The sequence below is a fragment of the Podarcis erhardii genome (assembly GCF_964252035.2).
Source record: "Podarcis erhardii genome assembly, chromosome: 2".
Lineage (NCBI taxonomy): Eukaryota > Metazoa > Chordata > Lepidosauria > Squamata > Lacertidae > Podarcis > Podarcis erhardii.
In genome coordinates, this window is record NC_138498.1 from 38353241 (window position 1) to 38378378 (window position 25138).

The window sequence follows — 25138 nt, forward strand, 5'->3', positions numbered from 1 at the left end:
CTGGGCTACACAACAAACTGTGCAAGCTTGTGGCAACTCCTGCTTCGCCCCTCTCTCAAGGGGAGGGGGGAGAGGCAGAGTCTGCCTGCCTGCCCGTCACAGGGACAATCAAAACACAAGTAGTTCCCGAAGACCACACACCTAAAACATCACACACAGAGATAAGTGTGTGCAGGCATACATGGAAACGTGACATGCTCTTCCGAAAAGACACACACTCACTTTCCTACCTGACCATTAATCAGCACAAAGGTGAACAGCTTTTATTAGCAGATGCCAGTCATACTAGACGCCGCATTCAACTCTGCCTCAGTTTACCGCCTGTTAAATAGCACTAGCAACCAGCGACTGCACAAGGATGCAAGATGAATGGGTTAAAGGGGCCTTCGTGCTTAATAACACGCCGTTTGCTCAAACTCACAGGCTTTCTTTTCAGAGAAGAATAAGCGCCCCAGACAGACCCCCGCGAACTGTACCCTCGTTTTCTCTCAAATCTTCCGTGAAGGGGGAAGAGGCACCTCATCTCAGAGGCCTCTAGCCTCCCCCTCCATTTATTTGTTTATTTGAAAATCCACCCGTTTCATGACCTGGCCAAAACCAAAAAAGCAGGCAACTCACCAGCCTTAACGCCCACCACCACCCCGCGGAGTCGAGGGGCCTTTGCTCAGTTTCTCCCGATCTCGTTTCTTTTCGCAATCCCCGAGCACAAGTCTCGCAATCCCAGCGGCGGATGCGATGCGCGATTCCCGCCACACCACCAACACACCACCGGCCTCCGGCTGTTCCCCGCCGGCCTCGAACCACGACGGTGAGGGGTAGAGGGAGCCGGGGGGCCTTCTCAGCTCTGGGAAGGGGATGGAAACCCACACACGGGAACGAGCGGAACCCGGGTGCGCCCCATTGGCAGGGGGGGAAAGGGGGTGGGAAAGAGTGCCTGCGCCAGGATCCCTTTCCTTCCCCTCCTCTTCGTCCTGCGCCCTCCCTCCCTCGCTCCCGGTCGGCTCTACCTACCCTCGAAGTCGGAGATGATACCTTCCAGGTGCGCGTTGACCGCCGGGTCGGACATCGCCGCGCTCGGCTCCGGTTGGGCACTGCGCCCCCTCCCCAAGTTCCCGGCAAGGTCCCGAGCGCGGCGGCGGCGCTGCGCGGCGGGGCTGGGCGCCTTCGGACGGCCCCCTAGCCGCGAGAGGGCCGGACGGGCGGTCGAGAGGGGCGGGCTGCCGAAGCTCTCGCAGGCAGGATCCCCCGCCCCGTGGGCTCGTCCTGTTGCACAGGCTCGAATGAATGGAGGCAGGCAGGCAGGCAGGCAGGAAGGCAAGGCGAGCAGGGAAAGCGCGGCCCTCCCCGCCCCTCTGCTCTGGGCAGCTTCGCGTGCGCCCGATCGGCTTCCCCTCCGCGCACTGGCTGCGCCGCACGCCTGTCAAGGCGAACCCGAGCAGGACCAAGCCGACGAGAAAGCTGGGTGGGCAGGACGCGCGCGACTCCTCCTGCCCCCCTTCTCCAGCCGAGCCGAGGGGGATCCGAGCGAGCTCAGCCCCAGGCTCAAGGCAACGCCCCAAGCCCGCGAGGCACTCAGCCCAGGGGAGGGCCGAACCGCCTCTTCCTCCAAAGATGCTCCAACACCGAGGGGGCAAAAGGATGGGCTCCGGAGACGGCACCCCCACCACTTGGAACACGCGAAAACTCAATCCAGGCAGCGGGGCGGGCATGTGTAGAGTACATTTCCCCAGTGGCGTAGCGTGGGGGGTGCAGGGGGGGCCGGCCGCACCGGGCGCAACATCTGGGGGTTAGGGTTAGGGGGCGCAAATCCAGGGTTAGGGGGCGCAAATTACTTGCCTTGCCCCGGGTGCTGACAACCCACGCTGCCACTGCATTTCCCTCACCAGTCCAGAAGTGGGCACAAATGTCTAACCAATCTCCCGATATAGCTTGGACTGTAGGCCAGGGCAGGCGTGCCAAAGTAGAAATGGTATGCTTTTTTGATTGATTGATTGATTGATTGATTGAACACCAGGAAGAACTTTCTGACAGTAAGATCTGGAAGACGGTGGAAAGGACTCCCTCGGGAGGTGGTGGGCTCTCCTTCCTTGGAGGTTCTTAAGCAGGGGTTGAATGGCCACCTGCCATGAATGCATTAGCAGAGATTCCTACATTGCAGGGGGGTTGGGCTAGATGACCCTCGGGATCCTTTCCAAACATATTCTATGAGTATGTTTATGCTAAGCACTCCACATCTAGGCTAGCAGAACAAATCCTTGGTATCTTTCTTTTTACAGCTAGTGAGTGCAATCAGAGAGAGAGAGAAAGAGAAATGCTAATGGCTGATGTTGTGTTTAGATCTAGGACTACATTCTATACATCAGCTGAAGGCGCAACACCATTTTATTTATCTATCGTCCTGCCATATTTATAAGGATCTCAGGTCAAAGTAGCATAAAGGAAACAGTCTGTTTTTATCCTTACAACAACCCTGGGAGGTAGAGTGAGAGAGGTAGAGATGAGAAATAGCAGGGGCCAGGAAGAACCCACCTGAAAAGCAAATCAGTGGTTATCTTGTCTTAAGCTCCTTGGAAGAAAGGGGGGTATAAATATAATGAATCCAGTTACCTAAAATAAACAGAAAAAGCAATCCTATGGAGGAAAGGGAGAGTCAGCAGTGGAGGAACCACCATATCCTAAGCCTTGCTGGACACAGCAGAAGGTAGTGGAGCTGTCTTCCCTCTCCCTGTTTTTTCCTATTGGAGAGAAAATGATTGCAACAGCTCCAGGGATTATAGTTATTCTATCCTGTGAGGTGAACAGGAGGATTTGGGATCCATGACCCCCTATGAGCTACATGGTGGAGGTGGCAGAGGTTGCTGCCACCACAGTGAGGGGGACCTTCAGCCACAGACCTCTCCCACACCACCAGTGAAGGGGCCAGGTCCACAACAGTCAACATCCTCTCTGGGAGCTTAGGATTCTTCTTTTGCGAAAAAGGATGATGAATGAATCCCCAATAACAGCAGTAAAGACAGGTATAAGGTCCAAACAGGTACATAAGCTGCTTGTCATCATGCCATGATGCATTCTGTGGCACCTTCTGCTGGTAAGCTGATAACCCTTTCCCAGCTGGATGAATAGGTCTATGCCATGGGTGTCTCTTTTTACTGTTTTTAAATTCATTTGCTGCTATTTTCTGTGATGTTTCAACTGTTTTCATCTGTTTTATTGCATTGCATATGGTGCCTTGAGAGGGCAATTTATTATTATTATTGATAATAACCTTTTTCATGTTTTCAACATTCTAAGAACATCTGTTAACAATTTATAAATGTCATCTAAAATCCAACTCGTAATACAAAAGTGTGCCTGATTTCTCTATAGTGACACAATCTTTCCAGCACTGGTGAAACTTTCCATGTTTAACTATCTGTTTTTATTCACAGCATGACACAGAGGACTTTTTTTTTTTTAATGGAACAGAACTGCTTTCTTTCTTTCTTTTTTAAGAAGAAAAGAAAGAAATCAGAATAATGCCCTCAGCAGGATTCTGTTTAATCTGAGTTAGGAAAAAGTTTGTATCTGCCATACTTTATGAGATCAAAAAGAACAATAAGGGAGCTCTGCCTGCATTGAATGCTTCAAATTGTTTTTGGCTTTAAGTGTGGAACTGTTAAACCACAACATTACATAGACCTTTGTGCACTTCAGGTCAGTTTGCAGCCGAAGTGTTTTCAAAATATGTGTACATCCTTTATACGTATCAGCAATACATGACAGCATTTAGAAGCGGACCAGTGCCTACTTTACTGAATGAGCTCACTTGTGCATTTCAGAATCAAAGGTGTTACTAGAGATTGACAAGTGGAAGTGCTCCTTTTGCACTGCTGGTGTCACTTCAGCTGCCAGGACTTGCTCCTCCAAAAACATCACAGCTGGAGGGAGAGCTGGCTATTGCGTGGCGAGTTCCCGCCCCCACCAGGATAAATAAAGACACCAGACACTGTATGTAAGGTTAATTGGGCGAATTAGGCCACAACTTTATTGAATTCAGGAATGAGAGGCATTGGCCTAGGCATTGGTCCTAACGGCTATCCGGCTCCAGCCCATTTGCTGGAGACACGGGGAAGGGTTAACCTTATATCGGGGGAGACTCCCGCGAGGCACGTCGGCTAGGAGCTCCCCCGGGTCACCACTCTGGGGTGTGCCTTTGGCCCACACCTCCATAGGCTTCGGACAGGGCCACGCCCCCCGGGGTCCTTTAACGGACCACCCTTCGCTCGCTGGGGGGAGGTGATGGCGTTCCTCCCCCCACACACATCGTCTTAACCCCTTCTTACCAATGCCTACTGCCAATGCCGAGAAGTTGTGACGAGTTGCTACGAGGTAGGCGAAAAACCAAAAGGCCCGAAATTGCCAATTGGAAAAAATTCCTACCATGCCCCTTGCGGCGACAGACCGGAGTCCATAGCAATGTCAAAGGCCTGCCTAAGCCTAAACCTACTTAAAGGGAGGGAGGGAGGGAAAAAGAAACGTGGGGGCGAGCCGGCGAAAAGAGGGCGAGCCCCCTCCGCGCCGGCAATAAATAGGTCAAGCCACGCCCCCCCGCCGACCAGCTGATTGGCCGGCTGGGGGGGGCGGGCCAGACGGGGATTCCCCTGCTCTCGCGGGGGCTGGGGCCAGCCCCCGCTCACGTGGGTGGGCGTGAAGCCCGCAACCCCACCTCCTGGGGCAGGCCCGGAAGTGGCTTTGTTCAATGAACAGTAGGGCTATAGCCCAGTGGAAGAGCAACACTTACCTGCAGAGGGTCTCACGGTCAATCCCTCCATGCAGGGCTGAGAGAGACCCCTGCCTGCAACCCTGGAGAGTTGCTGTCAGTCAGTGTAGACAATACTGAGCTAGATGGACTATTGATCTGACTCAGTATAAGGCAGCAACTTCCTGTGTTCCTTTGTACACAGTACAGCAAGCAAGCTGGCTGATCAGTGCCAACAAACTTGGCAGTGGCTCTGAAAGGAAGCTGATGTTTCCTTCTCATACAGTGCCAAAGCATCAGAGTTGCATGTACAATCCCTTTCAGAGACTTTCCTCCAGTGTGTGAGATTTTGATAAATGCTCTTGACTAGAAGAATTGAATGCAAGAAGGGAACTAAAGGTCAACTGTTTAGATATTAACCTAGGCCAAGATATTACACCAAGGTGGTGCCACTTCTCTTCCTTCTGGTCCTGCCTTTTCCATGAACTCTTTGGCTTGAAATTATAAGGCTGGTATTTAAACTGTATTTAAGGTATTTAAACTGCTCATTTCATTGCCATGTAGTGAGGCTGAACCTCAACAAGCAACCTGAAGCCCATTCCTGAAGTAAAGGGCCAAACTACATGTCATGTTGTTCATGCTGTTTTTTGTTTTTTGCTTAAGCAGCAGTGAGGCCACAATCGAAAATGTATGGCTGATCCAGAGCACATTCCTGTATCAGTTTCCTGCTGCAAACCCTAAGGAGGATGTTCAGATTCAGGCCCCACAACTGTTATTCCTTCCAAATAAAAGTGTCCAGTTTTAGCATGCTGTCGCAAAAGCATAAACAACCATAGTAGGCAGTTTGGGGCCTTTATGGCTTGGCAACAGTACAGACCCAGTGCTTTTGAGGGGCACCAGTCAGCTAAACCTCAACACTTTGAAGTTCAGTTAATTTCAAAGAGCCGTAATTTCTGTACTAAACTATCCCAATGGAATCAACAGGGCTTACAAACAACAAAATTGACTGCAATGTCTCCAAGCTACTGAAAAGGTCTGTTATATTTTCTGGGTCAATACTATCCTGCAGGGCCATTCAGCAACTGCACTACTGTGATATCACTTACGGATAACACATCCAAGGTTAAGGCTACACTACACCTGATTTGTGGGAGTGGGGAGGAAAGAGCATGGATAATTTACTTGGAAATCCACACACCCCTCTCCCCTAATTCAGCGCCTTCTAAGGCTGGACTATTCCACAGTAAGGCTTCAATGCTATCCACACTTACTTAGAAGTTAACTTCCTTCCAATAAACCATGCACAATAAAACCATGCATCCAATTAATTTCCATAGTGCGGGGAGGGAGCCAGGTCAAACTTACAAAGACTTCACTTTGACTAGATCATGGTGTATATATATATATATATACGAAAGCAAATATATATATATATATATATATATATATATATATATATATATATATATATAGTTTTGTGAAAGACAATTACTTGCAGTCTGCAGAAAAATAGCTTCTACAACACTGAATCTCCCAGAAATTTCATAAATAGAGAGGGAGAGGAAGTGAAGTCATCAAGAGGAAATCAGCCTACTTTCTCTATGTTTATTTGGGAAAATGACACCCTTACTTGCAAAGCCTGGGAAACAGAATGGAATAACAGGAAAATCCCACACCCTTTAGAACCAGGATTAGAGAGAGACACACACTAGAGGGAAAGTCATGTGGTCATGCTTTTGCTCTTCAGCTAAGACTATGCTCTCCTTAGGGTGTGGATTTATTTTATTTTTTAAAAAGTCTATTAAATCTCACTTTGTTTCACAACTGTTTATACATAAAGTTAGCAGACAACATCAAAACATCATTTGCCAGAAGGCACACAGCCTAAACATTGAAGCATCACTTTACGGAAGACATGTGGTCTAACCTTAGGTAGCATCTCTACAATGTTGCCTCTGGCTACCAGCTTCACATAATATCAGAGACAGGTGCTGTGGTTGCATGTATGTAAATGTGAGAGAGGAAGAGGTGTGAGTGCATGTGTATGTGAGAGACAAGTGCTCCTGTGGAAGAGGGAGCGAGAATAGTGTCAGTTTCTGAAGCTAAACTGCATCACCATTCGGTCATTTCTCCCAGCCTTTGCCAAGCCATTGTCTTTCTCTTACACATGGAAAGAGGCACAGTACAATGGGAAACCTGCATGCCTTCAACAAGAGCATCATAATGACAGCAGGTATCAGTCATCCATTGGCAGCCATTCTACAAATAGCCTGGCTGACTTCAGGGCTACACAGTTCAGGCAGGAGAGTGTTATATTTTTGAACACTGCCTCATTTGAAATGCACTTTGCTTACCCCCTAATGACTTTAATGAACATATGGCACCGGGTGGGGTGGGGTGGTTTTTTGCCCTGCTCAGCTTTTCCACATGCATGTTGGATGCAGACAGCTCTTGCTCCTTATTACCCATAAATTAGAGAGAGGCAGGCAGTAACCTTCTGCTCTTCTGTATTCAGATATGTATTGTTCATGGATAAAACGAATGTGCCCGGGTGAGGTGAAGATGGTACATGGCAGAAACAGAAATGCAGAAACAGGCTGGTCTTGTTTCTGACATTTCCACACCAGATCCCAATTACAGAGCCTATAGGAAAAAGATTAAATGAGTCCCCCCCCTCTCCTCCACCCTGTGTTGCCAAATGGTTTTCATTCTCATTTTCAGACTCTTGGAAATTTATTTCTGGGGTGGAGGGGAGTGAGAAGAGAAGGAGAAAATGAGTTTCCATACCTAACGCAAGAAGAGGCTTCTGGGGCTTTCAGGCAGCAATTCCAGCTGCTGTCCCACCTTCCGCGCACATTTCCGCACACATTTTGTATCTGCACAGGCATAAATTCCTCTCCCTTCCATGTCAAGGAGCTTCTGTTTGCTACAGGCAACAGTTCACCTGCAGCTTTGTCTGCATAATGATGCCTACCAGTCACTGGGGAGCACAAGCAGGGAATGCGCTGTTGCGCTCAGGTCCTGCTTGCTTGTGGGCTTCCCACAGGCATCTGACTGGACCCTGTGAGAACAGGATGCTAAACTAGATGGGCCTTTGGCCTAATCCAGCAGGGCTCTTCTTATGTTGTTAACATTCCTGTAAGAAGCAGCAAAAAACTGCTGCTGAGGGATGAGGAACCTGGTCCCCTTCATATGCTGTTGGACTCCAACTCCCTAATGCAATAGCCAGCATGACAGGTGTCCAGGGATGATGTGATGTTCCAACAACACCTGGAAGGCTGAAGGTTCAACACCCTTGGTTTAGAGATGTTTTCCAGCTCATCACTCCTAACATGTGGTGGGCTGACCATGTTCTCCATTGTAGGGCACGTGCCAAAGCTCAGACACCAGAAGAAGCTCACTGTTGACCCCCTCAAATCATCCTGGCCCTGGTCCTCTTCTAAGTCCTGGTTCACTGGTAATGCTAAGTCAAACCATGGCTAAGCAAGAATGTGCAAGCACATGAGTACTTGCAGGAAAAATTGCAAGCCGCTTCTCTCCTCTAGGTCTTTCAGTCAAACCGCAGGTTGTAGTCAAAGTTTGTTCTTGGCTTGCCAAACATGGTTTGTGTGGGAGACTAAGAACAAACTTGGGTTCAGGTGTAGCACTTGGCCAAACTGGAGCTGAGCTGCACGTAGCACAGCTAGCAGGAGGAAGAGCGAAGCAGCCACTCCTGTTACTTAGCCATGGTTTGACTTTGTGTGATGTGTGAGTTGGGCTTTACACGAGCAGTGGCATAAGCAAGGAGAAGGCACACCAGCCTCCAACAGTCTTGAGCTCTCCTTCTGGGCAATGGTACAAGCCAGGATTCAGCAGAAGAAGGCAAGTGAATGAGAAACAATGACAGTGGCAAGCAAGTGGTCCCAGTCAGGGAATTGAGGACCCCAACTGAGGGTGTCTTGTCCAAAAGCCCCCTGAAATCTGGAGGTGACACTTGAGTTGGGTCAGGTAAGCATCTGTGCTGTAAATGTACAGAAATATTTTTGTTAGCCTAGAGCAAATGTATGGGATCAGCTTAAGGAAAGAGATTCATATCCTTTGTAAATTTCAGTATTTTCCAGGCAGGAACCTGACAGGAAAAAATGACTATGAAGTTTCCTCTTTCCTGTATTCTTTCTGATTTTTTAATGTCATTCTTTTCTTATTGCTGCACAGAGACATCACCTAGATCAGCGTTTGGGAAGAAGATAAATGGGGATCGAGTGGTAGATCTCTGGGTGATTTGTAATAGATCAGCAAGCATTTCTTATTTCTGGAGCTGGAGCTCACCATATGAATGAGGTTATTTTTCTATATGCCACTACAGACATCCATAAAAAACAGTTTGGGGTGGCCTGGAAAATAATAATAATCACCCTCTTGCAATGTTGAGGCATTACATACAAACAACTAACTATGCAACACAGGATATATTTTCCCTGAGTACAGATTTTGTTGGCAGTTACTGGATCTATACCTAATAACAAAATTTATCTGCCAGTTACAGGTTGCAATATACTTGGGAGCTGGCTCAGATATTGTTCCAGGTCATATACTGAACTTTGAAATTCTGAACATGTTGGGCTATTATGCCAATATGACATCCAAGTGTGAAAATGTGTTTTCTGGCCTCTAGGGAATCATATTTGAAGTTAACAATAAAACATTCCTTTGGCTGGGCAGATCTCCAGATTGGCTCTCCTTCTGCACTAGAAGTGAAATTTAGGTGGTTTGCTTCTGCTCTTCTGATATAATGAAAAAGAAACGTACCTGACAAATGTTAAAGGATATAAAAGATCCCAATTGGAAGCCCCATTGCTGTGTTGGCTCAGGACCATTGAATGAAGTGCAAAAGCATCAAGAGGTCATCAGAGCACCTTCTATCACAGATATGCTCTCTCACACACATACTTTCCTCTCCCAGAGGCAGGTGGCACACACAGCACATTCATGTCCCGTTTTCTTTTGAGGGAAACATTTGCTAAATTAAAGCAAAAGAAAAGCAATGGAGGAAAGAAAAAGGAAGGGGGGAATAATTAAAACCTTCCTGTTTCCTTTCTTAGCTGTGGGAGGGGAGCATGTCCCTGGGCTTCCTTTGGTATAGTGAAATATGTACTTAAGATATATAGTAAAGGGAGTTCCTGTCTAATCTATGGGAAATTGGGACTGTGTCTCTGTAATGAGGGAGAGACGGAACAGAGAGAAGCAGAGCAAAAGGCCAGGCAATCATTAAAGGGATGGAGGGATGGATCATGGGTGGATGGGGGATGGATGGTGGTGATGGGGAGGCAGAAGGAGGACTTACAGAAATGAAACAGGAAGCAATTAGAGAGGGGGAGTACTAAGTTGACACTACATGCAACTGGCTTCCCATCCTTAGTAATAAAACAAGCTCAAGCAAGGTGGCGGCAAGCTGTGTTCAACAAACCTGGAGCCACACTTTCAAACATTCTATCAGCCCATGTTAGCTAATGCTTTGCTTCTTGACAAAACACAGTCCTTATGAGCTCCTTGTTTGGACAAGGGTCCCCCTGGCGGGGCTTGCATGCCCAGGTTCAGTGGGGCTTCTTCACACTGCCTCTAACCATCTTCTTGAGTGAAAAGTCTGTGGTGAACCTGTGTCAAGGAAATAGGCCCCTTCCCAGAGCCAGTCCTCAACACAAGGTTATTTTTATTCAAATTGTCTTGGAAATAATTCCAGAATTTAATCCAGATCAAATGATGACGACGATGATTGGGGCAGTGGATTGACTTGAGTCGATGTTGTTTATGTTTGAAGAAAGTGACAGATCTGAAAAGCACTGAAGCTGCATTGATTTGCCCCTTGGCAAAGTACTAGCTGGATTTAATCTGAGGTACTCTGAGACATACAACAGTTGGTCCCAGAGTTGCCAGACCCTGCTTTTTGGCAGTAGAGAGGCAGAGGTAGGCAACAGCTCTATATCTGTGTGGGTTTATTTAATACCCAATTTACATCTTGATGTGTTATTTGCCATGCTGTAGTGAACACACACACAGTAGGACAGCTCCCATGTGCTTCAAAAGGGCTTGTGCAGGAGAACTTTGTGGATGGATTGTGGTCTTTGCCTTGACCCCTGTGCTTGACATGTGGGCAACTCCAGCCACCTATCAAAGTTAGATTGTGGAGGGCAAGGTAAATTAAAGATCCAGTCTGCCAGGTAGATTCATTTCCTCTTCTTTGGCATACAGTGTACAGCTTTTGGTTCAGTCTTCTTGCTCAGCTAGCATCTCATAGCAACATAGGGAACTACATTATACCATGTCACACCACTGGCCCATATTGCACAACACGGGCAATGGATCTGCAGGATTTGATCCAGGAGACATTCCAAGTCTTACCTGAAGATGCCAGGGATTGAAACTGAAACCTTCAGCATGCAGAACATGTGTTTAACCATTAAGTTACAGCCCCTGTAGTCTCACACTATCAACAGAAGCTATAGCATCATTTGGTTGCATTTGTTGTCATATCCATAAATATGCAGCAGCAGCAGCAACAACAACAACAACTCCTCCTCTTATCCCAATCAGGAAAATATGAGCAAATCCATACACAAAGTTGGTCAGGAATTCTATGTTATAATTCAGTGACCGGAATGGCCTCATTCTGCAGTTTATCCCTACAAGGCATATTTACATATACTGTATTCACTTGGCTCTATCCTCTTGTACATTTTTGTTGTTGTGGGTATGCCAGACAGGGACATACGCCTGAACTATGTATTAATATTGTTGCCATATATTCATGAAGAAGCAGTTACCGCTCCGCCTTGAAATCTCATCTAACCTCAATAAGCAACTTAGCAGACACCAGCAATGCCATGCTAATTCATTTTCCTGAAGGGAGGGAAATTACTTACCGTAATCATTCCCAAGACAGCAAAGTGAAATCAGAGATCTGGTGATACTAAAAAGTTATTAAAGTTAGTGGGGAATTTGGGAAAACAGCAATGAGCTGACAAGCATGTGATGGTCTGGAAGAGATTTGTTTCCAGGGACACATAGTAATTCAGGTCTTTTAAAGGGGGTACATAGCAATGCCAAGGAAAGTCTAGAGCAGCTTCTCTCAACCCAGTGTCCTCCAAATAATTCTGAAATACAACTCTCAGCATCCCTGACCATTGGCCATGGTGGCTGGGGTTGATCAGGGTTGTAGCCCAAATCATCTGGAGGGCATCAGCTCCAGAAAGGTTGCTCTAGAACAGGCACGTCCAACTCCCAAGAGACTGCGATCTACTCCCAGTATAAAAAACTGGCAGTGATCTACCCATTGTCTTTGCCAAGAGTTGCTGAGCTTTTTTGGGGTAAGGCTGCCCAGAGTTGTTGAGCACCTGCGATCGAAAGGTTGGACGTGCCTGCTCTAGAACAAACACTATTAGGTATAACAGAACTGTTCAGAACGTCAGAGTCACATTGCTGGAAAGGACATGAGGACCAAGACATCTTCCTTGGGTGGCCAGCCTATGCCACTCTAGACTGATGTTCATCCCACCTCTCTTTAAATGAAGGCAGGATCTGAGATTCCATAACTTCTCTGAAGAACTTCCTTCATTACCAAGCTGTGGGCGCATGTCTACATTTCAAATTTATTACTACTATTACTAATGATCCGCCCTTCATGTTAAGGTCCCAGGACAGGTTGCAACATTAAAACACAACATTAAAAAATCTTTAAACAATTTAGAATCGCAAAAATAAGGTGGGTCCTAAAAACATATACCTCAAGTGCCAAAAGCCAGGGTAAAGCTGTGCATCTTCAGCATCCTCTGGAAGCTGTATAATGAAGGTGCCAGGCACACCTCTGTGAGGAGGGGGTTCTACAGCTAAGGGCCTGGAAAGGAACTGGCAATCAGTGCAGCTGTTTTGAAACAAGGGTTATATAATATCTAAATGGAACCTCAGTCAGTAATCTGGCTCCTGCATATTGGACCCATTGAAGCTTCCAAGTCCTCTTCCAAGGCAGCCCCACACAGAGCACATTGCAACAATCCAATCTGGAAGTTACCACAGCATGGAGCACATGTAAACCAGTTTCAAATTGTTAGTGCAATATATTTTGACATTTTGGCCCATGATGTGGCTTTAGGTTCTGGTTTGCACTTTGTTCTCCAGTGTTTTGCTTTTGGCTCCTGATTTAGCCATGTTCCTTCCCTCCCATACTGACTGTGTGAACCATGGCAGCAATAACCCATTTCAGCTTGAGATAGGAATCTGTTGCACTCCAGATTCCCACCCCAAATGCTTGTCATCTCTGCAGCAGGTAAGTCCTTCTCTTTGTTCTTTCCCATTTTCATAGTGTCAAAAATCTACTGACACTCAGCAAATGACTCTCGTCCAGCCCCACAATAGACACTGACAAGCATTTGTTACAGCTCATAAAGGTTCAAGCACGATTTCTGCTCTTGCTCTTTTATCTCACTGTCCTGCTGGCATTGAGCCAATGGAGGAGAATACTAATGGGAAGAAGGGGATTTCTCTTAATGCTGGAGAGGCACCACCATCCCTGGAAAAGCTGGCAAGAGGAAGTCATTCAGCCCACTTAGCTGGGTTCTGATAATCAAGTGGATTTACCTGGCACCTACCCCAGCCCTGGGCTCAAAATGGCTCAGCAGGAAGCTTGGAGAGGAACTCTAAAGATACAGCAGTGCCTGGCTCACAGTGCTAATTAAGAAGCAAAAGAGCAACTTGATTGGCAGTTGTTAGCCATTTAGCATTACATGTTCAGCCCCCCTCAGTTATTTTGAAACTGGAAGCTGCAAGCTTTGCTCGCTCTCTGCATGCTACTCGGATTTGATCGCTGGAGCCGAATGGCTGCTGTGCTTGTTCTGCTTTTAATGACCAGCACCAGAAAAACACCTTTGTCTGCCAAAGATGGGGCCTGGTGAAGGGTCACTCCTGTTTCCTGCACAGCTTGAGAGATTTCTAAAGCTCTTGAAGTTGTGCTTCCAGGGTTTGTTTGGTGTGTTGTTTTTTTTAAAAAATACTACTACTAAATGTCCGGGCTCTGCTTAAAAAAGGCGAGAAGCGAACCATGTCTTTCAACAGAAGAAAAGAAAGATGTATTAACTGGTCAAACGCAGCTGACCAACAGCAGGTGCCTTGCTAGGCAACTGAACAGAAGGAATAAATGAGCTGCCTTCCTAAGCACCTAAACCAGAATGTCGACCTACATTTGGGATCCACATCCATTTTTACTTCAGAATACAAAAGGCCCATGTTGACTGAAATGAGCTCCCAAATGGAGTGGGAGTGTTGTACGTTTATTTTTTAAAGGAAAAAATGCTATGGAATTGAAACATCATCCAATCATTTTCAGATGAAATTAACACAGTGCTGAAGAGCCATGGGGCTTTTAATGCTCCTGTCTGTTAGGAAGTGAGGTGTGAGAAGCAGCTTGCTCTCTCGTGGGGAGTTTTAAGCTTTTTATGTGGTGTGGCTTCACGTGTTGTTGTTTTTTACAAGGTGGAGAAGGGGAAACGGTCGGAGCAGCTTTTTAGCAGATAGTAGCTTCCCAGTAGAGACCAACGACAAAAGCACGAGGTTAAATGGAGATTCCCTCTGCTGAGAACAGTGACCGTGGAGGCGGTGCGGGCTTGAACACAGTCCAGGGAGGTCTTATCCAACTCTCCTGGAAAGTCTGTCCATCTACGGAAAGTGCCTTGGCTGGAAGAGCCATTAGAAGATGAGCTGGTTTATGTCTCCAGTGCCTGCCCCTGAAGATACATGGGGTTCCTGGAAGTTTTCAGCTAATGGGAGGAACAGGCACACAGGCCTGTCACTTGCATTATCTTAAAAGCCACTTGGGGCATCTGCTAACTGTTAAGACCCTGCTCTTGGCTTTCAGAGGGATCTTGCTGCAGTGAGATGGAAAGTGCAGGGGAGAATTTTATTAGGCCTGGATTTTCCTTTCCCACGGATTTTCACCAAAGCCTTCCCCCACCCCTCTTTCCCCTCCTGTTCCATTTTTAGTGTCACAAGGTACTCCTCAGCGTTTAAAATCATAAGATAGCTCTGCTGTGGGCAAAGGTGCTGCCAAGTACAAACACTTCTGCTGTGAAAAAAGCTATTGATTTACTCTTTGAATTATGAGCCAATGGGGGAGCAATTCAATATACACTTAGGTTTCTATAGACAGCCATCAAAAATCCTCCCTAAAGCCAATCTCTTCTGTCAAAAGCTTTCTGGATTCTCGGGGGGGGGGGGCTTCCAGGTGGGTGAGATATCTCACACATGGAGCATTCAGATCTGGTTTTTCTATGCGGGCAATTGGCACAGAAGGCTCCATACATACACACACTTATAATGTTGTGCTTTTTATAACTTATACTATGGCTTCCCATCCACATCAGAGGGTGGCCGAGGGTGGCCCTGGGTGGCATGCTCCCATGCTGTGTGTGCTCCCCCATTCTCCACTACCTTTTCCCAGTTTAGGGAGGGGCTTGCATTTGCTCCCCCCACCTGCAGGCCAGAAGTTCTCCACCCCTCATTTAAGGTTAATCACGATCTAGATTCTCAGAAATAAATGAATGTGGAATTGATGCTGCTCACTCATACAAGCTTTCAGCACCATCCACATGACACTGTTCAACATTTTAAATAGTTATGTGCTGGGTCCCTCACACCACTTGTCATAAAGTGCACTGCTTGTAATAAAAATGACACTGACAATGTTTTTCTCCTTTCACCCCTGCGACTAATCTTCCTACATTTTCAAATGCATAAATACACAGGCAGATAAATATATACACAAACAGGGGGAGGAATGGACAGTCGCCATGCCACTTTCATGCCATTTTGCTCTATGAGTTGAGTTAAAGATGTTTCCACCAGGAGCACAGGCTCGTGCAGGTTAAGGGAAGTAGGACGGTTCTGCTCTCTGAAACACCACCAATGGCAGCAATGGTTAGAGGAGACTAGCTAAAGGATGAGAGACTAACATTCCTCAAGCAGCAGTAGATGCCCTTGTTAAATGGCAGATGTTTACAGCACAGCAGCCCCTCTTTGAAGAAAGTGACCAGCTTTCCAGTACATGCGGATTACATATTACTCCATTAGCATTGCATAACACAAACAAATAAAACAAAACAGAAATCATGTGGTTGCTGGAAGCACACAACAATGGCCCAGAATGAAACCACAAGTTTTGTTAGCATCTCTGATCCTAAACAGAGAACTGCTTTCCATCCCTTCCCAGGCTTTCCTGGCTGAAAACAACGATTTTTGCTTAGAGAAGCATCATGCATCAGCTTTATTGTTTCATAATTTGTAAGCAAATGTTTTCGTAGTAATTGCTGCTTTGTAGGGACAGACCCCTAAGATGAGACAGTGAAATGCACAGGTATCAGGCCTGACAGCTGTTGGAATGGGTTGCCCCACAGTGCGGCCCAGTAGCTGTTGCAAAGACTTGATGACTTCAAATTTGTTCAGGGCCCCCACTAACATTTCCTTATCTGGAGCATTATAGTTTCCTTAATTGGAAAACTTCTGCTGTTGTTGAGAATGTGTATATGGGTGCAGCTGGATGGAAGTGCCTGGGCATCACAGTGGGCAGCTAAACCAGAACCATGGGAGGCAGCAAAGCTAGCCCTTCCAGAATTCAGGAGCTTCTCCCATCCCACCGTATTATTTTAGTACTCCCCCTCAAGAGTTACACATGCTGCTTCCAAATATTTGCCCTCAGCCTCCTTCCTTCCCTGTATGTCCTCCCTCTCCCCCTACTTTTGCTGCTTTGCAGGTCCTGTCTTGATTTTCCATCAATTATACACAATTTTGATCTTGAAAATGCTATGACTATAACTAGCGCTGCCATTACCCTGGCCAAAGGGAGTGCAGCTGAGGCAAATTCTGTATCCTCTTCTCTGGGTATGTGGTGGATGGGCTAGGGGCAGCAGGGAGGCAACACAGTGAAAAGTCAGTGTTGTATTGTGTGCCGACAGTGGGAGACAGATGTGTACCAATCACACATCTGTTCCACTTCAGCACAGCCATCTGGACACGTTTTAGCTGCAGATTCCTCCTTAGACACAGGGAGAAGCTTAAAATCAGGCTGTGTGTCTTGCTACAGGCTCCTTGTGTCAGCAATTCTTCCCCTGCCTTTTCTCTCCTGCTGGAATCCCTCCTTGTAATCCGCACTAATTCTCTGCCTCTTTTCCATATCTACAGGCCTCTAATCCTCTCTGCTCTTCTCCAGTGATGTGTAAACAAAGCCACTGCTGAGAGGTTAAGGGAGCATTTAAAGAGACTCCGAGGCTCAGAAGAGCAAACATTGAACCCCCGGAAAAAGCAGGCTCAAGCCTCAGTGCACAGAGGCTGGAAAGAAGGAAGGAAGGAAGGAAGGAGCTTGGTCTGTTCCTTGCGAATTTGATCAGCTGGCACGTTTGAAGGGTGCTCCTTCTGTTTCCCAGAGAAGGGCACCTTATTGTTCTTGCTCCTGGCAGCTTACTATTTACTGCATAACTGCTGGCACCCCTCACCCCACCCCCCAGCGCTTTCCAAGGAGCACACTAGCTTGCTGCACCCCAGAGCTCTCCTTGGGGACAATGACTGGAATGATGCAGCCATCAAACCATTTCTCCTGCCAGAAATTATGTGCACACCAAAGCCCATCAGCAGTCAAATTTCCCCAAGGCTTCCCATATGCAACATGGGCTGGAGGTTTCATTGAAAAGCAAAGACTGCCACCTAGTGGCATTGCAGAGTCTCAGTAGAACAAAGCAAGATTTTATTTATTTATTTTTAAATTTGTTTTGAGAATTAGCAGCATTCATCCACAAACATCTTAGGAGCAACCACCATGCATATGCGTCTAGCTCCACTCCCTGTCCCACATCAGTCATTCAAATGCACAGTGTAGCATCAACCCCCTTGAGGGCCATTGCTCATCTACACAGCAGAAAGGAGCAATTTGTGAGAACGGTATAGACCCTGGTGCGTGACTACTACACACAGTGAGGAGGACTTAGGAAGAGGCAGGTGAGTCTTAAGAGGAAGGCATTCTCCTCCACTGTCTGAGGCAAGATGTCCCTGAGTACCAGCTGCTGGGAATTTCAGGTGGGCAGAATGATGCTGCACTCATAATAATAATAATAATAATAATAATTTATTATTTATACCCTGCCCATCTGGCTGAGTTTTCCCAGCCACTATGGGCAGCTCCCATTCGAGTGTTAAAAACAATACAGCATTAAATATTGAAAACTTCCCTAAACAGGGCTGCCTTCAGATGTCTTTTGCAAATAGGATAGCTGCTTATTTCCGTGACATCTGATGGGAGGGCATTCCACAGGGCCATATCTTGATTGGCCACTGTGAGAAGAGGAGACTGGACTAGATGGGAACATTGGCCTGATCCAGAAGGCTGTCCTTATGCGGAACCTTATTGCTGAACCAGAAGTGTGTGGCATGACCACACACAGAGAGCAGGCAGAAGTGATGCCTTTTCATGGACCAACTTTTTCACATATTTTATGGGGGGGGGGGGATATTCATTTCACTTGATTCTTTCTGTAGGCCCAACATTCCTAAATCCTGTTCTGTTAAAGAACATGTGTGATTATAGGTCTCAGTGCCTCTTCAGCAGTGAACACTGATGGAGCAGAAATGAAAACGTAGGCCAAATTGCAGGAATAATCCCTCCAAATAAGGGATCTAGGCTGAGGGTACAGAGTAATTTGGGCTCAAAAAAGATGTAGATGATACTTTTTTTTAAAGAAAGAAAGAAAGAAAGAAAGAAAGAAGGAAGGAAACTTGCCATTTTGTTCTCTTTTCTTTTTTGAAATAATTCAAGTTTCTAGATCTCAGGCTTCTGCAGGGAAAACTTTTAAATGTGCCGAGAGAGTCTGATGAAGAGCCAAGTGGGGCAGAGATTCTAGGGGATCAGAAGGAGGCCTGCGCTGATGGCTCCAAGGAAGTATTTCAGCCACCCAGAAATGAGCAACATCATCAAGTCCCATAGTGCTAAGGGAGCATCTTGGGTACCGTGGTGGCAGCTGAACACAGAGAAACAAGCAATATGTGTAGAATAACAAGGAAAATGCGAGAACATGGACTAAGGCACTCAAGGCCACTGCAAGGAGCAAGCACACGTGACAGCAGATGGCTCTGGGACAATGGAGAAGCAGGCCAGCCCCTGCACAATTTATTCAAGTGCCACTGATGTGTGGCTTGAAGCAAACTGAATGCACTGAAGCAACACATCATCATCACCTTTGGGGGGGACGGACGATGACGACGGCATAAACAGACCTACAGCACAGTTGTAGGCATGTTTACTTGGAAATAAGCCTCACAGTGTTCAGTAGGGCCCGCTCCCAGGTTAAGTGTGTATATGCAGTGTCTTACAGCATACATAGCACATCAAGTGTTCAAAGGGCTTTACATTCCTTTAATAATAAAAAGATACCATATTTTAATCAGTGATCCCTCCCCCTTTTAAAGGAAAAAAGTGCCAGTATTCATCATGAAGTTGTTACAGTAAGTGCCACACTTATAAATTTTGGGGGGAAAGGGTGCTGTAATTGTGTGCCCTTGAGTACCCCAAGAAAATAGAACTGATTTTAATCTGTTTTTATTATGGGTCCTATCAGTGCAAGCCCTGTGCAACGACTTCTGCTTGTGCAATGGGGCTTTCCCTGCTCTCCTCCCACTGTGTGCCCTCTGGAATTAGCTCAGGGGAGTCAGAAGAACCATTGGAACAGTGGGGGGGGGAGTAGGGGTTGTTCCATCTGGCAAGCTGGAAGGGGCGCCTTAGCACTATGCTGAATTCTGCCATATATATTTGTAAACCACCTTCACACACGTGTAAAAGGCAACCCATAAAGTAATAAAAGGAATAACAACACAGCCCTAACAAGCAAGCCTGCATGGTTAACCCCATGTCAGATATGAAACACTGGGGCTCACAGAACAGTTACAGTATTCCCTAATCTATCTATTCCCTAAAAAAGAAAAAGAAACTTTTTAAAAGAATCCCTGAGATACTTTTAACTCCTCTTGCTAGTGAGAGAGTAGCAGTTGAAAAGTATGTATATTGGCTGCAGAATAGTATTTCACTGTCCTTCCTAAAGTGGTTTCTGCTCTGATGAATAAAGTTGTCAACTCATCACCTCTTCATTAAAAGCACAAGTGTTAATAATCAATGGAAACAGCCTTCATTGTGATTGTCATCAGAAAACTGAGGAGAGGCGTGAGGAAGGTTAAAGCAGCCAGCTTTGCTAGAAGGCAGCAAAGCAGGCAGCAAAGATAGCCACAACCACCCTAGCCTTCAAAAATTGTATTTTGGTGTTGGCTTTTCCTGACTCAGCAACAATCTCTGTACTCTTTGATCAGGGTTCCTTTCCTATTGCTTTGGACAAAGATTTATTGCTCTGAGACCGAGTCCAGCATGAAGGGTCCACTTAACCCAAGGAAGACCCATTCATTATCAAAATAGAATCAATCACCTAATGATCTGTGGTAGGGACTGCTAATCTCCCTTGAGCCTCAGATGCTTTCTCTATTTCTTTTGGTTTATACCATAAAGCTTGTGCCCCTCCAGATATTGTTGGACTTCCGTCCACATCAGCCCCAGCAAACATGGACAGTGGTCTGGGATGCTGGTAGCCGTGATCCAACAACATCTAAAGGACCTCAAGTTTCCCATCCCTGATCTATTATATAAACCCCCAAAATGGAAAAAAGTGTCTGAGGGTCAAGGGGAGCCCTAAGCAACAATTTAGAAACTCAGAACACAAAGACTGTAGATGTGTCACCAGACCCAAAAGCCTGAACAGTAATCACTGACTCATAAATTTCCCCTGTGGGGGAAAGGGGACAAATCCATCCCTGTTTTCTATCAAATTTAGGACATGGCGAAGCCTCAGTAAGAATATCACATTATATGGCTTGTGGGAATTGTTTTCAGCCAAGCAGGGGAAGCATTTTAAGATCAAGAGATACAGGATGTATACATTGAAACAGCTGTTGCTGCAAAGTCTTTCCACCCGCTTCATGATGATGAGGCAAACCTGCCCCCCCTCCCCCCCTCTAATTGACAGATGGACTGGCCAGTGATTCCAGAGCTGGCTGACTGGTCCATCTTGCACTCTCAATGCTTCCGGTAGGCTGCTTAACTTTTTTAAAAAAAGTTCTGCATATAATTTCCACCCCTCCCTTTAAAAGAAAAGAAAGCAAAACCACTATTAAGCCAGTTGCAAACTATCGGCACCCTGCTCTGCGGCTTCTGCACAGCTGACAATTAGAAATAGTTTTCTCTGAGCTTGACATATGGGAAGGGAACTGAAGCATTCAGTAAGAATTTGGAGAGTGGCACCACTCCCAGAGTGGCTCCATCACACACACAAAAATGTGTGTTTGTATATAGCTCCATAAAGAATATATTATCTGAGAATCGGGGCAGGGGACCTCAAGGAGGCAGAGATAGTGTGTGCTCCTTATAAGTGAAGACAAAGCCTTGTCTGTTGGATGTATCTGAAACACACTGCGCTTTGTCCATGGACCAGTAGAGGCCCAGGGATTTTAAGGATTTTGCCAAAGGTGCAGGAGTCAACACACTGGAAGAGGCAAAAGTGACTCTGTGACCCTTGCATTATTCATAATACGGAGAAACATGAAGCACTGGAGCTTTCCCAATGAAGAAAACAACTAGAGGATGCACTTCCAGGCAAGCATCTAGGGGCCTGTTCAAACATTACTGGGTCCTCTGGATTCTCCCTGGGGTGAGAATCACAGTACACAGCCCAACGATGGAATTCACTACAATAAGGTATGGTGATGGCCACCAACTCAGATGGCTTTCAAAGCCATCCATAGAGGATCAAGCTATCCATCGCTACTGGACATGATGGCTCTATGTCACCTCTGAATCTGCGTTGCTGGGGAACAGCAGCAATGGGAGAGACCTGTTGCTCGCATTTGCTGCTTTTGGGTTTCCCATAGGCATCTGGTTGGCCACTGTGGGAAACAGGAGGTTGGACCAGACTGGCTTTTCATCTCCTCCATCTGGCCTTATCAAAAGTAGGCTGAGGTCATGCATGCATCCTAGGGTGGCCAGGGGTCCTATTTTACAGAGGGTTATCACATTATTATTATTGTTGTTGTTGTTGTTGTTGTTGTTGTTGTTGCTGTTGTTGTTTTTCTGGGGCTACTCAAGGGTACACTTAACCAGCACCTTCCCCTCAAATGTTAACAGTGTGGCGCTTACTGTAATAACTTCAAGGTGAGTACTGGCACCTTTTTTCTGGGAAAAAAAGCCCTGGGAGTGTATGTGTGGAGTGGAGGAAGTAGCCTAGAGGCCAAGGTCTAGATACATATCCTCTCCCCAAGTAGGGTTCAACTAATAACCAAACAGATCCATAGGGCAGAGGATTCGAGTCACACATTTTGATTTGGAGCCAGTTCACAGACTTTCACCATGGCAGGAATGCTGGGAATCAGATCAGGCTCAGATCAGGTCTTGAAAAGCACACAAGCTTCTTAGCCATGCCATGGCTGGCTTAACCCTCTCCCCTGCACTATTCAACACCACACATACAACACACTCCTGGAATAACACCTCTCTCTCTCTCTCTTGCTCCAGTACATCCTGCCGGCTCCAAAGGGCCCCACAGCACAAAAACAGTGAATCATTTAGTGCATGTGCCACGTATATGAGCTGGGAAGAGAGAGAAGCTCCTTTTGCCTCTTCCCAGCCCCCCAGGAAGTGTTAAGAGTTCCACATAATATGCCGCACCCCTCCGTGAGCACACGCTCCTCCCCACCTCCAGGAGCTGGCACTGGCTCTTAACAGCACACAATAGGCTTTCTGGCCTGTTAAAGGGTGATTTCCGCAGCACGCTCCCCTCCTCCGGGCTGATTCAGTCCTGGAAAGAAAAGCATCTGAAACTAATAAAAGCCCATGGATGCCTTTCCTGCGAGTGGGAGCATTACTCACTGCCACTGAGCACTAGAAAGCAAGGCAACAGGCAGCCAAGGAGTCGGGTGGTGAGGACAGGGCTGGGGGGAGATGAGGCAGCTGCTCCTAGAGAATTGGCTCAGAGGCTGGGGGCCCAAGGCAGCAGAGAAAAGGAAGCAGGCAGCCTTTGGGTGGGAGAGTCAAAGCCCCCTCCAGCAAACAAGAGGACATTAGGGGCCCGAGGTGTGGAGAAGCAAAGGCCAAGAAAACCTGGAGGTTGACTTAAAAATCATGAGGTTTTATAAATAGTAACAACACTCACTTTTGTGGAAACAACCCTTCTCCTGCCTTGCCTTCAATTTGGCTAGTATGACAGCAAAAGAGCAGGGAGGGGAAATAGGACAGTTTAAAATGCCTTCACTAGGGGTGGGTAACCTGGGGTCCCAAGGGTCAGATCTAGCCCTCCAGGCATCTGTGTCTGGCCCTTGGGACTATCCCCAGGTCATGCCTCATCCCCAAGCCACACCTCTTCCACCACCCCTGCTCTCTGCTTTTGCCTGGCTAGGATGTCTCTTTGGACCACGAGAAGACTTCTCACTTGCCTGGATGCAGGAAGGAGAGATGTATGTTGCATTTCTGTGTGTTGGAACTGTTGGCTTTTGCATGGCTGGAAAGTAGCCTCCTACTGTACAAGGGTAAGAGTCATTTAGCCATTGATCCACCCACTTTTTGCCTCTGGCAACACCCATTACGACACACAGTCTCTGGAAGGATTATTTTATTTAAAAGAACCATAGAGTTAGAAGGGGTTCCAAGGGTCATCTAGTCCAATCTGCTACAATGCAGGAATATTTGCCCACCGTGGGGCTTGAATTCACAGCTCATGCTCTACCAACTGAGCTATCTCTTCAGGCCATGGGAAAACACAGCCCTTGGACTGAAATAGGGTCACCACCCTAGACCTACACAAATAGGCACGAAACAGTCAGCACTCAGTTCAATCTGACCCCATTTTCTATTTTCCAAAGGAGTTTGGGTTATTTTAAGGGGGCTCCCTCCTTCACCTGGTCTGTTGCCCTCATATTATTATATAGCCTGTCCCCTGGGGTTTAGCCCTTGATACTTCAAGCATGGAGCCCTGCACCTGAATGTAAGCTAATGACCTGTTTCAGTCCATAGCACATGATGGAACTGCCTTGGTGAAGCTAATCAGGTCTGGGTCTGGCCTGGGTGTCTGAGTATTCCATACAGGCTGCCTTGAGCTCCTGGCAGGAAAGGTGAGAGATAAATGCAATCAACTAATTTACTAATTCACAAAGGTTATTACATCTGTTCTCATGGTAAACCTATATACTAAATCACTTGGCAGGATTCCAGGGTGGCCATTCAATGTCCCGCCCCTAAACAGCATTTCTGGGGACTTAAATTACAAGTGGCACCCCAGAATTAAATGGAGAGTCCCCTAGAACCTTAGAAAACAGCAGGAAGGGCTGTGTTGCTTTGAGAGAACCCAAACGGGGACGTGTCAAAGGTGCGTTAGCAAACCTGCATAGCTGTAGATGATGGAGAGCTGCTTGCGATACTTTCAGCGGATACCATATAACAGGGCTCTTAAATAGAAAACCTGGTTTTCATTTTTCTTTTTCTTTTTTTCACAGAGACTTCTCTCACATCAGAAGTCAGGCCAGTGATTTCCCGTTTTCTCTGCCCTTCCCCCAGATGCCTCTGAGGCAGAACAATAATTGCAAACATATTTATGGCTGGAATGGTAACTGAGAGCGCTGCCTGGATTCACTCTCCTCCCCATCTAATCATGTTTCACTTAGTTAACATGATATGGGCTTTTTCGAGCCTGCTGCCAACATTGCAGATGTACTGCAGTTGGAGAGGGAAAGGGGGGGGAGCACTGCTTGAGACACTGGAAATGCCTCAGTGCTCCCTCCTTCTGCCTCCCCTCTCTCTCACATGCTGGATGCATGTCAAGGGCTTCGGTGGAAGCACAAGGAAATTCCAAAACTGGGAATTGCCTCAAACTCATTGTGGAAACACAAAGGAAAAATGACAAGCCGATAGGACATACACACAGGAATAATTGTCAGCATCCAGCTGTCATTCTTAAATTCTTGCATGCTCAGGGAGACTGAAGAGACAAGGCTTCCTGTTCAAAACAGGAGAGTTGCTCTCAGAGTTGGGAGGCTGAGATTTCATGCCCTCTGGCACAATTGGTCCTGTATGCACGTGTGCATAAATTTACAGGTATGGAAATTTACATAATCTGGGTAGGCTATTCAGGTTGCAGAATCCAGTATTTCTGGGAGCAGAATTTGCGTCAGGCTGTTGTTACAGAGTTTCTATTTCTTTTACATGCACATAGCTCCATCAGACAATAGAGGTCTGTGTTCCTCTCACATGTTTATAAAGCTGTCAGTTGGAGCTTCCTGCAGATCATGTTTAGCTACTGCCCACGTTTA

At 46.6% G+C, this 25138-nt stretch overlaps 1 protein-coding gene across 3 annotated transcripts in view; it reads right to left on the bottom strand.

Moving 5' to 3' along the window:
• The window catches only part of SEPTIN9 (septin 9), a 194293-nt gene that overhangs the window by 105152 nt on the left and 64003 nt on the right, over positions 1-25138 (bottom strand). Inside the window, exon 1 of one of the 3 annotated variants that reach the window (XM_081850853.1) lies at positions 1012-1179. The exons of the other annotated variants lie outside the window; for them this stretch is intronic. Within the exon in view, the coding sequence (XP_081706979.1) occupies positions 1012-1066 (55 nt within the window). The 5' untranslated portion in view covers positions 1067-1179. Of the gene's footprint in view, positions 1-1011; positions 1180-25138 lie in introns of those variants that run through there. 3 annotated transcript variants of the gene reach the window in all.